Source organism: Syngnathoides biaculeatus, chromosome 20, assembly GCF_019802595.1.
Source record: "Syngnathoides biaculeatus isolate LvHL_M chromosome 20, ASM1980259v1, whole genome shotgun sequence".
Taxonomy (NCBI): Eukaryota; Metazoa; Chordata; class Actinopteri; order Syngnathiformes; family Syngnathidae; genus Syngnathoides; species Syngnathoides biaculeatus.
The window spans coordinates 6,567,419-6,579,747 of record NC_084659.1 but is presented as its reverse complement, the minus strand read 5'-3'; the positions used below and the strand labels follow the sequence as shown (position 1 = coordinate 6,579,747).

Sequence of the window (12,329 nt, the reverse complement as noted above, 5' to 3'; positions counted from 1 at the left end):
AAAGGAACCTTGTTTGATTGTTTTATGGCAAATTAGATGATGATGATTTCTATTTGTGGCACGAATTCCATCACCAACTGCGGCGCCCTCGAAGGTTCTCACAACACGCTCGCGGCGGCAGTTTTATCGCAACGGTTAGCCGGCGTGTGCGTCTTACAAAGACGGCTCATTATGCGGCTGCGGCGAGTTCAATTCTCGAGCCGCTCAAAGTAATGAAGCCGTGACACTCGCCGTCAAGAGAACAGCGGGTGACGACGCGGCGCCCCCCCCCCCCCCCCCCGCGGCCCCCGACCACCCCCCCCGCCGCCGGGGCACAAAAAAAAAAATAAAAGGAGAGAAAATCCTCACACAAATTCCACATTGTTGGCCTCCTTTCACAAAGTTCCCGAGGAGTCAGATGTCAGCATCCCGTCGACGGTAAATCGGCGAGCGCGGGAAAAAGACGGGCCGCTATTCTCTCGTGGCGTGGATTTATGACCGCCGTCCTTTTTTCAGGCGGAGGAGGGAGGGGAAGAGCGAATTAAAGAGAGCTTATCATTATATATCGCTATTTATTCAGACGACGGAAATGTCAAGTAGAGTTTTCCTTAAAAATAAGAAGAACAGCACTCTCCAATGTTGTTGTCGTCAGAAAAAAAACAAAGCCAATTTTTACTTCAACTCGACGGACATTGTGCTGCTCCCTGCTGTGTGTGACTCCGCCACCAGGGGGGAGCGGTACACAGATCTTAGAGGAACTTTCTGCCAAATCACAGTCGACATTTGTGACAATTACGACACCTTCAAAGAGAAAAAAAAGCACGGCCTGTTTCTACGCCCACTGCCCATTTGTCATCATATTTTGTCTTTTTAAACCGTACCTTCCGAAGCCGTCCGTGGCTCTCACCGTTGAAGGAGGAGATGGGAGGCAGCACGGGCCAGCGACGGGCGTCCGCCGAGGGGGCCCGCCTCGCCCCTGACCTGGGACTCATCGGGGACGAACTGCAAAGGGAGTCCAATGGCGGAAGAACATCTCCGGAGGCACCTGCAGGACGATCGAAGGCGTCTGCGGGATCGACGGAACGACGGCGGCGGACGATCGGCGATCGGGGCGCTCCGGAATCGTGCGGAACAAAGCCGACTGGCGTCTTGCCGAGACTCGAGCGGCGACTTCGACGACCGGATCCTCTCGGAAGGTCCGGTGATGCGGGCGAGAAGCTGCCCAGGCTTGGATCTTCGCCAAAATGGACATGAAAAAATGAGCACGTGCATGAATCAGGTAAGGAAATATAAACTGCGTCAGTAACCAGTGAAAAAATTCATTCCAAGATAAAATGAGAAAATATAAAATCAACACTCAGCGGATCCGACGGAGGACGCTAAAGCCGAAGCTAACCAGGTTGCACGCTGCCGCGGCTGAAGAGTCCCGAGGACCGACGACTGAAGTCCGACGAGGAGGCGGCTTCGGGACGCTCCGACCCGCTCGGATTGCGGCGGAATTCCCGGTCCGGTTCTCCCGGGTCGGGTACGGCCACCTGCGGACTTGCACGTTTCCCGCCTTTGGGAGCAAGACCGCCGTGGACGTCGCCGGCGTTGCTCCGTGGTCTTGCGGGGTCGGAGTGCCCGGCATGTCCTTTAGGGACAGCGGAGGACGGCGGAATTGGCGGAACGTCAGATAAAACCGGAACGGCGTTCGGGAATTCTTCACGCGGTCTCCCACCAGCTCTCATGTGGATGAACCCTTCAACGAGAAAACATCGGGAAAGGCAAACGAAAGATTCTTGTTCAGCTGCGGCTGACGTTCCCGTTCCCAGCGGCCGCGGAGCGACAACGCTCGTTCGCCCCGCTGGGCCGGCGGACAAAGGCAGAGAAAAGGAAACGCGCTCTGCCAGGCGCGCGGCAGCTGCCGCGCTTCCCAACTTGACAATGGCGACGAGGCCAGCGTCGGACGCGTGGCCCCGGGTGACAACAGCTGGAAAAACAAAACAAAGGAGCAAAGGGCACCATTTTTTGGGAAGCTTTTGGGACCGTCATTGTGACCTTCAGCTCGTACAGCTCACTCTCTACAATCATTTTAGGAGGACAAATTAAACTATTATATCGATAAGGCGGTTGCGGAAGTGTGCACACCCTCTTTGAACTGGGGATGTAACGTTTTCAACTGTTCTGTGGGAGTCGGCCCGCCATTTCAAGGGCCTCCGATTGACCCCAAATAAAGTTCAGACCTTCTAAAGTATGCCTTGGCTCACAGAAATAAATTACATTTCAAATTCCACTCACGTTATCTAAGGCCCCACTTCGAATAACAGTACTTAAATAAAGTTCAGATGTTCGAGAGTGCCATCGTATTAACGCTGACAACTATTTTGACAATTCCTTCCACCTTAGCTGAAGCAAAATACCCTCAAATAAAGTGTAGATTTTTTTTTTTTTTTTTGGATATGAGTATCCCGGAAGCTATTTTTTTTTCCACAACTCCTTCTACTTTGTCTAAGGCGCAGGTTCAAACCGAAGAAAAAGCGTTCCCAACTAAGGTTTTGATGTTCTACTAGGCTTTTCCTGCCGGTTTTTTTCTTCTTCCTTCCATTTTGTGCTCACACTGCCTGCTACGTGGAATTGTTTGTAATTTCCTTTTTTTCTTTTGACCTTCTGCTGCACACAGTTAAGACTCCGGGACCACATCTGAAATCTTCCTGGCGGTAAACAAGCCTCCTCCTTGTGGCTCCGCCCCTTTCCCCTTGGCCTTTCTCTCCTTTCCCCTTTTGCACAGCCCCAAATCTTTTCAGCGTATTTTCTTTCTTGGCGGTGACCACTGATTAGACGTGCGACGGGGGGTGTCAGGCGGCGTGAGACAATCTCCTCTTGTTTCCTCCGCCGAGCGGAGTCAGCGCAGGGGGGATAAAGAGAACACATTGCAGCAGTGCTCCCCTCACAACGCGCCACCGTTCCCATCTGTTCCGCACGCACGCCAGGGTCCGAGCGCGTGCGCGTCAACGACATGTGTCGGGGCGTACGAGCCGCCCCGGCTTCCTTCGGGGCGATTGTGAGCGGGCCCGGCGCCATATGGCCGAATAATGACTTTTCGGGTCCCCCGTGCTGAGATATGCAACCCCCCCCCCCCCCGCCTCGCTTGACGCGTACGCTGGCCGACATGCCTTCGCATCAAAAAGACTACGCCGGGCTCGCACCCGTTATGCCCACCAAGAGGGCGGCGCCGTTTACACCGAAGCACAAACAGATGGGGGGGGGGAAATTGAAGGAGGCACGGTGGAGCATTTCATCACAAAATGAGAGCACACATTTGTCACATTTGTCCATCAAGCGGGCGAGTTGGCCTCACCCGACGGCGGTCGGCAGGGGCGAGCTGCCGGCGGAAAACCCGCCGACGGAGGCTGCGGTCGCGGCTTGGAGCTCAGGAAACACGGCGGTCTGAGGCCTTGGCAGTCGGACTTCATGTGGGACAGGAAGCGAGGACAAAGTGCCGACGGACGCTGGGGACTCACGCGGCTCTGACGGAGAAGAACAATTATTCGTGTTGTGACAAATTGGAAATCCAGAGGGAAATATTTGCCCGTGTTTTCATGTAAATATGTTCCTGCTTTTTTTCTTTCATGTACTGGAACAAAATAAAATGTTTTATTTTAAAACATAATTATCAGAATTCAATAACATATAAATAATGCCGTGCTCGTAATTTTTTTCATAACATAACTATGACTTGATTTATTGTATTCTGTATTTAAACTATTTCAAATCTGCTTATTTATTTATTTTTTTATAAATGTACATTTTCATCATTTTATTTTGTTACATGAGATATAAATTATTTGAAAAAAAGTACATATAATCATATTTATATAAGCATAACAATGATAGCTTATATATACATTAGTGCAAAGAATTATAGGGTTTTTATATATATATATATATATACATAGCTATTAACTAGTCCAGTAACTATATACATAAATATATATATATATATATATATATATATATACAAATTGTTTGAACCATATGTACCTGTACTGCAGTTTTTATTTATGCAGCCACTAACTATTTTTTATTATTTACTAATTAGTTTATTGTATTAATTTTTTCTTTTTTTTTGCCACGCTAAACGTGTAAGAAATACCACAGAATATTCCTCCCTTCGTGTGCTGGGCTGAGCGAGTCGAAAGGACGCCGGGCATCTCTGGCGCGGCCGTGTGGCCAGCGCAGCTACTGCAGGGGCATCTGGAGCCCCACATTCAAGAAGGGGGCGCCCCAAAAAGGTGAGCGAGCAGCCGCGGTGACCTTTTCACGGCAAATAAAAAATAAATGTCCTTGTGTTTGACTTGGATTTAGCCGAGCAGCCTCAACCTTTTAGCACATCATTCGAGCAAACACGGGCGAGAGTGATGGCGGGATGGATGTGGAAGAGGGGTGCGGGGGTGAGGGGGTGCGGGTGGGGGGCACACTGTCTGGGCCTCAAACAGGGAGGATCAGCTTGGAAATCTCCTCCTCTCAGATGCGCAGCTTTAAAGATTTGCATTCTTGCGATATACACGAGCGAGGTTGAAGAAAAATACGCAGCACCCCCCCAGCCGTGCCCCCTCAGGACAGTCAAAAAGGGGGGCAGGTGTCGCCATGTCACACACCCAAACGGATAACTAATATTGTGACTGTGGATTCAGTGTTACATACAAGAAATTTGTCATTTGACAACGGCTTAATTCAGAATGAGATCGTTATGATTTTTGTATTTTCACCTTTTATAGATGACAAATGAAACGGGTTATCAAAATGACTCGGAAAACGACGGGGGGGGGGGGGGGGGACGCCTCCACACGGATCTCAAAGCGTCATCAAAGGGACGACCTCGGCCACGACACGCTCCCGTCGGATCCCGTCGCCCGGGAAACGTGGCGAGCTCCCGGCGGTCCGGCGACCCACGCGCTCGCGTCATCCGGGGCCGTCCCGCGCCAGCGCGGCGACGCCGGAAGCCCGTCCGCGGCGCTCGGTCCGCCCCCTCGTCTCCTGATGCAGATGCACTTCATTAGCCGGCGAGGACACAAGCGCGTTTATGTCCACAAACAGACGTCTTGACAAGAAAGCGGGTTTGGGTCCTAACAAGGTTAAGCCCAAAAAAAGTGACTTTCCAAATCAGGGAGATTTGTGTTTCTGGGCGGCGTAATTAGCTTTGCTGCAGGCTCGGGGGCCGGCCCAAGGTTAGGGGGCCTCTTCGGGGGGGGGGGGGGGGGGGGGCACACTGGGCCGCATTGTGGCCGGGAGGCAAATGTGATTACGGGCCCCGAGTCAGAAGACGGGCCTCGCGTGCGGCTTAGCCTCCGGAGCGGCAGAAATTTGGGACTTTGCGGCCCGGGACAATGAGCTCGCTTTGCGGGAGACCTTCGCGAGACCCCCGCCTGCCCCGCGCGAACACAAAAACAGGACGCGGTCGCACGTTAGGCTTTGATTCATTTCTGGGGTGCATTAAAACAGGAAAGGGCAGAATTTGGATTTGCACTCTCAATTCCAAAATTAATTGTGACGGGGGAAAAAAAAATTGACATCTAGAGGAGCATCCATCCATTTTCTTTGCCGCTCATCCTCACAAGGGTCACGGAGTGCCAACGGGCAGGAGGCCCGGTACACCCTGAACCGGTTGCCAGCCAATCGCAGGGCAATTTCGTGTGTCCAATTTATGTTGCACGTTTTTGGGATCTGGGAGGAAACGAGAGTGCCCACCCGGAGAATAACCCACGCAGGCGCGGGGAGAACATGCAAACTCAACACAGGCGGGGCCGGGATTGAACCCGGGACCTCACAACTGTGAGGCTTCAACAACTGACCCACTGTTCCACCTTTAGAGTTAAATGAACACATTTTTCTTTCAAGGCTCGTTCACGAGTGAAATCCACAAGGTCATACTTCCAATAATCATCATGATAACATTAATAGTACGATTTAAGGTCCAGGAACTACTGCATCAGTACCAAGAACTAAAAGTTGCTGGAACTTCAGGTGGACTTTTTCTGAACTGTCAAAGGAGGTCCGAGGTGATGAGGATTCGCTTCTGCCTGCCCGCAAGACGGCCGAGCGGCACTTTCGCCGCCTGTTTGGGCACCTGTGCATTCTGACGCGTGGCCCCGGGTGACAAAAGCGCCGGGCCGGTTTAAAGACACCAATTTATTCCACTCTGGCGGCCACGAGCGGCGGGCGTAGGCCGTCGACTTGTTTGTTTAGCCGGAGGCCGAGACGGGAAGCCTCCCGTCGCCGCGGCAACCGGCTCACACACGCACACTTTGCAACACAAGAGGGACGAGCGGGAGGGCTCGCGGACGCGCCGATCAAACGCGAGCATCCACCCGGCAAAATTTTACCAGTTTGCGGCTTTAATTGCTTTTGTTTCCTTGGCGACTAAATCGACTTTGGGGGACTTGATGAAGAATCCTCAGAATCTCTCGTGGACTGGCAAAAAAAAAAAAAAAGCCATTCCTGGTGAAATTAATTGTACTTATTCCACGGGTGTGACTGCACGATTTTGGCATGGCCTTTTACTGAGGGCAGCCAAAGCCACACCTGTACAATAATCAGTGCAGGGTCAGACAGTTTTGAATATTTTCATGTATGTGTTGAGGGGGCTTAAATTTGAAAACAATTGATGCTAGTTTTGTTAGCTTGTCAATGGTGTTTCGCATTGTTTGTTAGCATTAAGGTTAACGTTGTTTTAAATACAGAACATGTAATTCTCTTCTTGTAATGTTTTTTTTCCTTCTGTGTACATTAAAGTGGCAAAAAAAACCACTTGAATTGTTCAAAATCTGTCGAGCTGCTGCTTGTTTGGAGTTTTTTTTTTTTTTTTGCACCTCTTGCACACACACAAAAAAAAACCTGCTGATAATCGGTAAAATGTACAAGATGGGTCACTCGTATTCTGAGGCGCTGCCGTACTGGTGCAAATGCACGTGTGTCGTCGTGCGCGTGTCGGATGACTCACAGTCCGGCGGGAGACGGGCCTTTCCCACAAGACGGCCTTGCTGACAAAAGACACAAAGAGCGGCCTCTGTAACGTGCAGAAAAACAGACACGTCCATGGTTTTAATTAAAAGTAGCAGCAGAAGACGAGTACAGTGATGAAGGACGACCCCCCCCCCCCCCCCACCGCCCTCCTCTTTCCTCTCGTAATTGATTAGCGCCACCACCTGATGGAGTCTGCTCTCCCACGCAACAGACCACTTCGCTCCATCTGCCCCTTCGACTTTTTAACTCGGCGGGACGGTTCGGAGGTCTCGCGGCCCGGCCGGGGGGCGGGGGGGGGGGGGGGGTCCGCCGCTTGAACCCCTGGCGCGGAGTCGCGGCCAGAGCTCATCCGTCTTCTGGAAAGGCGGACTCGCCCCACACTGGGGTTCTTTTACGGGCTGCGGCCTCGGAGCAGAGCGGGGTACGCGAGGGTCGGCGGCGCCACCCAGGGGGCAGCGTTGAGACTGAACGCAAATGGTTTGTCCTCGACTTTAAAGTTAAAAACAACTGAACCGTACCGAGAAGAAAATGTTAAAATATGATGCTGGAATAGTTAATAGCTTCATTTTGATGTGCTAAATCTACATTTTATTTGCATTGATTGATGCGATGACTTAGAATTATTATAATTATAACAGGGTCAATATAAGTGAGCATTGGTGGAGGTCGGACATTTTACTTTAGATTGCAGGGACGGCTTGTCAAAAGCAAATACATATAGTCATAATTTTGTAGTTCATGATGAACAGAAAGCAAAATACCAGAAACAAACTTTAAAAGTATTTGGAATAAATTTGAGAAAATTAACAAATAAAATACAATGAAATCGATACAAAGCAAATGTAATTTTTTAATAGTAATTAAAGAGTACAAACATAAGAGGAAAGTAAATACAGTCTTGAAAAAGTACAATTTCTGCTCAGCAATTTTTGCTCCATTTGCGCGTTTAAAAACACAAAAATAATAACTAAGAGAACGAAAATGGCGATAGGAATAGAAAAAAATAAACAAGATAACATTCGTAGTACGATCTGATAAATGGCGTCCTGGTCCCCGGTTCTGCCTTCGCTCCCTCGGTCGCTTCAAGCCGATGACATAAAGACGATGGGATTTTCCAGCGGGCGACGGACGGGCAGCCGTTTCTTTCCCCGCAGGTACTTCCTGTGCCGGGATCCGCGTCGAGCAGGAGGCCCGATCGAATTACCAATTTGCGGCTCCTCGCCAAAGTGCCGGCTTGTCTTTGACTCCCGTCGCCATCTGCTCGGCCTCCTCGGGGGAGCCTCGCTTTCCACTTGGGGATGTTTTATTAATTCACCTGCAGCCCGCCGCTTGTGGGGGGGGGGGGGGGGGTATTAATAGGCATTTCATTGGAGTTTGATTAGCAGCCGCTTGAAGAAAAAGCGCCGAGTCAGCGCTCCCCCCCCCCCCCACCGGGGTTTTCATGCTTGAGACTTTTACAATGTGATGGCAAACAAAATTCTAAAAGTGACGACACACTGCGAATACAGTTCCACTTTCCGATGTCACACGGGCAGAATTGGGGCACTTCTGCCTGCAGCGTCAAGACAACGACACAGTCGCCATTTTTTTATTTGTATTTTTTTAAAAGCACACAACAGGGAGGACCTCCACGGCACAAAAGGCGGAGGCTGACCACCTCAGCATGCGAGAGGTCAGCTATAATTAAGCGTGAATGCGAGCATCCGACCGATCCTCCCCCCCAAAAAAAAAAAAAAAAAAAAAAAGGTTCGAGCAACGGGTGTTGCGTTGTGTGCCCGTCGGGGTCTGGGTCAGCGCGGCTGCAAGGACCCCGTGACCCCGAAATGAGCTCCAGGAGTCACTAAAGCCCCATGCTGGTGCAACGGAGCTCCTTTTCGCTTTCAAATCTGCCGGCCCGGGGATCAATAATACGATGACACTCGGCGGGCGGAGGCGTCGCTTTCGAGGAGGGCGCCGAGGGGGGATGCGGCGACAAAAGCCGAGCCGACAATGAGCCGGACCGGCGGCGCACCAGCAGATAACCTACTTAACATTCATTAGTGTCACAGAGGGGCAGCGCGGACGGCCGGACACAAATCTGAGCGACGGCTTCCCCGCCCGGCGTGGGCCCGCATTCAGCGCGACGCCAACGGAGGATTCCTTCTGCCTTTTGAAGACGTTTTCAACTTTCATCCATTCCCGCTTGATCACCTGCATTTGGTGGCAAAACGGCTCCTGACTGGCTGACTTTGGGACTTTGCGATAAAATACCAACACAAAATATGCATGTGAGGTACTCATTCCACTTGGTCCACTCGGGGTGGTTCCACTCTTCCAAAATCTCTGACTGGAAATGTGTGTGGCTTTAAAAAGCCCAGTCTGGTCCCCGGTGAGTGACGTTGGTGTCAAAGACGGAACGTCGACTCGGGCTGTTGTGAGCTCGGGTTAGCGGCTGGCTGTTGACTGGCTAATCCATGCAAGTTTAGCCGCCCGCAAGCTCCTCACATTTGGCGACAATTAATTGGAGTGAATAACACGCACGCACGATCAAAGGATTGGCCCTGGAGTCCATCTTGGTTTCCTGGTGGAGACTGACGTCAGCAATACTCGCCGCGGTACGAAGAAAAGCGGAGTTGAAGCCGTTTGAAACAGTTCCGGCCTATCCAGAGTTCAAAGTAAAGCACCTTTTCAACTCGCATTGATCTCTTTCCAGAATTTGGACGTTGTTGTTGTTCTCAAAAGGAATTTTTCCCACAGAGAGTCCACACCTAAAATCTGGAACTGGACCAACCTGAAGAGTTTCGTTGCCTCCCCTCCATTTTTTGCAGATTATTACGACCAGGACAACTGAGATCGTGCACGGACATTGGATAAAAAGAGTTGGGCGACGACTCACCCCGGGCGTCTCGGGCGGCCAGGTGCCGGGGGGACGCCTCGGCCGGGTCAGAAGCCTCGGCGGGCGCCTCAGGTCTCCGTTTCGGGAAGCCACGGAAGACATGCTGTCCACATCTAAGGCGCAAAATGCGCCACCTTCACGACAGCTGAGTCACGGACAGAGTGCTTGATATCCTTCGCTGCGGGAGGTGAAGCCTCCTGGAATAGCTCACGCGTGTTAATTATTACCGGCGTCTCTTTCCTTGCATGTTCATGCTTTTGCTTTGCGGGGGAGGGGGGGGGTAATCTTAACGGGGTTGCACGGAGCTTTAAAAAGTTGCCGACTCGTTGCGGATGGACCACTGACCAGCAAAAAAAGGTATCCAATAATGCACATTTTAGTATAGTATATAAAAAGATATGGATCAGCTGGTAAAGTGTTGCCCTCACAGGTCTGAGGTCCCGGGTTCGATCCTGGCCGTGCCTGTGTTGAGTTTGCACGTTCTCCCCGTGCCTGCGTGGCTTTTCTCCGCTTTCCTCCCACCTCCCAAAAAACATACAACATTAATGGGACACTCGAAATTGCACCTAAGTGTGATTGTTAGTGCTGCTGTTTGTCTCCATGTGCCCCGCGATTGGCTGGCGACCAGTTCAGGGTGTACCCCGCCTCTTCCTCGTGGACAGCCGGGATAGGCCCCAGCACTGCGCAATCAAATACAAAGATGGGAATGAAACAGAGCTGAAACGTAGCGTTACATAACATAAAGCGGCTTAACACAACTTTGTCCAACATGATCTGGCATAACGTGGCCGAGTGCAACACGAAATGGCATAAAACAACATGACGATGTCACACAATATGGCGGCGTAACGCAACACTGCCTAGATTGCGACGCTGACGGCGTGACACGCTGTAACGCGACGTAACACGGCGTGGCAGAGCGTACGGCGGCGTAACGTGATGGCGGCGCACTGTACGGTGATCCAGCGTACCAGAAGGTGACAAAAAAAAAACAAAACAATGTGACGCGGCGCACTCGAGTGTGAAGTGCCGTCATTCTGCCGTAACAAACTGATGGATTATTCACTAGAATTTACTGGCAAAAAAAATGTACAGAAAACTATAAGAATTAATCATAAACGCACGTTGGCAAACAGTACGCTGTAAGGGGACACAACATACGACGTGCCGTAACGCCGCAATTCAACGACGTGTCGCGATTTTGCCAACATTTACGGCATTTATACGGACGGCTTCACGCGCACACATTTGACAGAATTCCGTTCGCGAACAAAGGCAAAAAAAAAGTTCCTCGGTGCGGACAACGCGGCGTCTGTTTGCTTGCTTTGCCGCGAATATAACGAGGCTTTTCCCGTGCCAGAGGTGAAAGGCGATGAGACAAAACCGGGGGGTCAGGTTGCGTCTGCGGTACAATAGCGCAAATGTCCCTGCTCTTAATTACATTAGGGTCATATAGTTGGGGGGGGGGGGGGGGGCCTGCGCGCAAACAAGGCAGACTATCGAGCGCACAAATCGGAGCAGAGCTCCACGCCGGCGTCTGGGTGTGCGTGCAGAGCTGATTATGGAGAGTGCATCTCAAAGTGGAGCTTCTTCATCTTGTGACGTGTAAAGCCCCAAAATCCACTTAAATGGCACACCGGTGTCATATTACTGCGCCTGTGGACCAGCGAGGGGCCGGTTGCCGCAGCAACCACACCAAACACCACCCCCGAAGCCCCTTTTCACTACACACGCGAAGCTGTGCGCGCCTCACCTCTGCTGGACATTTGTAAACACTGATTTAAAAAAAAAAAAAAAAAATCTTTGATTTAACTTCCCGGCATAAAGAAGCGAGAGCCGCTTGCGTAACAAGTGCTCGGCGTCGACGCCGCAGTGCATTTTGGGTAATGCAGCGGCTACACAATTGCCAAGAAAAATCCTTGTCACAATCTCATCTCGCGGGATAGTTTATGCTGCAAATAAGTGAAACATAAATGAATTATGAACCCGTTTGGAACAGAGGCTTCCGCAAAGGTAGAGTTTGGCATTTTGCAATTACATAAATAAAAAAAAAAAAAAAAACTAAACAAAACATGGGATTGGGATTGACATATCAGTGAAGGAAGGATTTGTTTTACCTTCAATGAAAATAAAGTAAGTAACATTTGAGAGCGTATAGAAGGAAATGCAAAATAAACTAAAAATGAATTCAAAATTACAAAAATTCTGAAAAGAATTTTCGAAATTGTCTGAATAATACTCATAACAAAATGTGGAACTGACCTTTGAGGGAGAATGGACTTGCTGTTTGTTATCGCCTGCAAAACAAAAAAAAAAAGCATATGTGCTGCACATCAAACGTGTTTATAAAAAATAGCCAAAGAGCAATTATGGCTTAAGAGAGGCCAAAATCGCCGCGTACGTGTGCGAGCGTACAAAAGGCCTGAAAGCAGCATTAGCAGGCTTTCACGCCGCGCCACACCGGGCGCTG

The 12,329-nt window shown here is 50.5% G+C and overlaps 1 protein-coding gene across 6 annotated transcripts in view; it reads right to left on the bottom strand.

Annotated features, from left to right (window-relative positions):
• Positions 1–12,329, bottom strand: part of LOC133493336 (atrophin-1) — a 33,451-nt gene that overhangs the window by 18,763 nt on the left and 2,359 nt on the right. For 2 of the 6 annotated variants that reach the window (XM_061806615.1, XM_061806620.1), the window contains exons 1-5: positions 9,860–10,151; positions 6,962–7,027; positions 3,320–3,488; positions 1,376–1,951; positions 887–1,213 (exon numbers count right to left, since the gene is read on the bottom strand). In XM_061806615.1, the coding sequence (XP_061662599.1) occupies positions 887–1,213; positions 1,376–1,951; positions 3,320–3,488; positions 6,962–7,027; positions 9,860–9,961 (1,240 nt within the window). In that variant the 5' untranslated portion in view covers positions 9,962–10,151. Of the gene's footprint in view, positions 1–886; positions 1,214–1,375; positions 1,952–3,319; positions 3,489–6,961; positions 7,028–9,859; positions 10,152–12,121; positions 12,157–12,329 lie in introns of those variants that run through there. The other 4 variants (XM_061806617.1, XM_061806619.1, XM_061806616.1 and 1 more) reach the window with 4 other exon arrangements.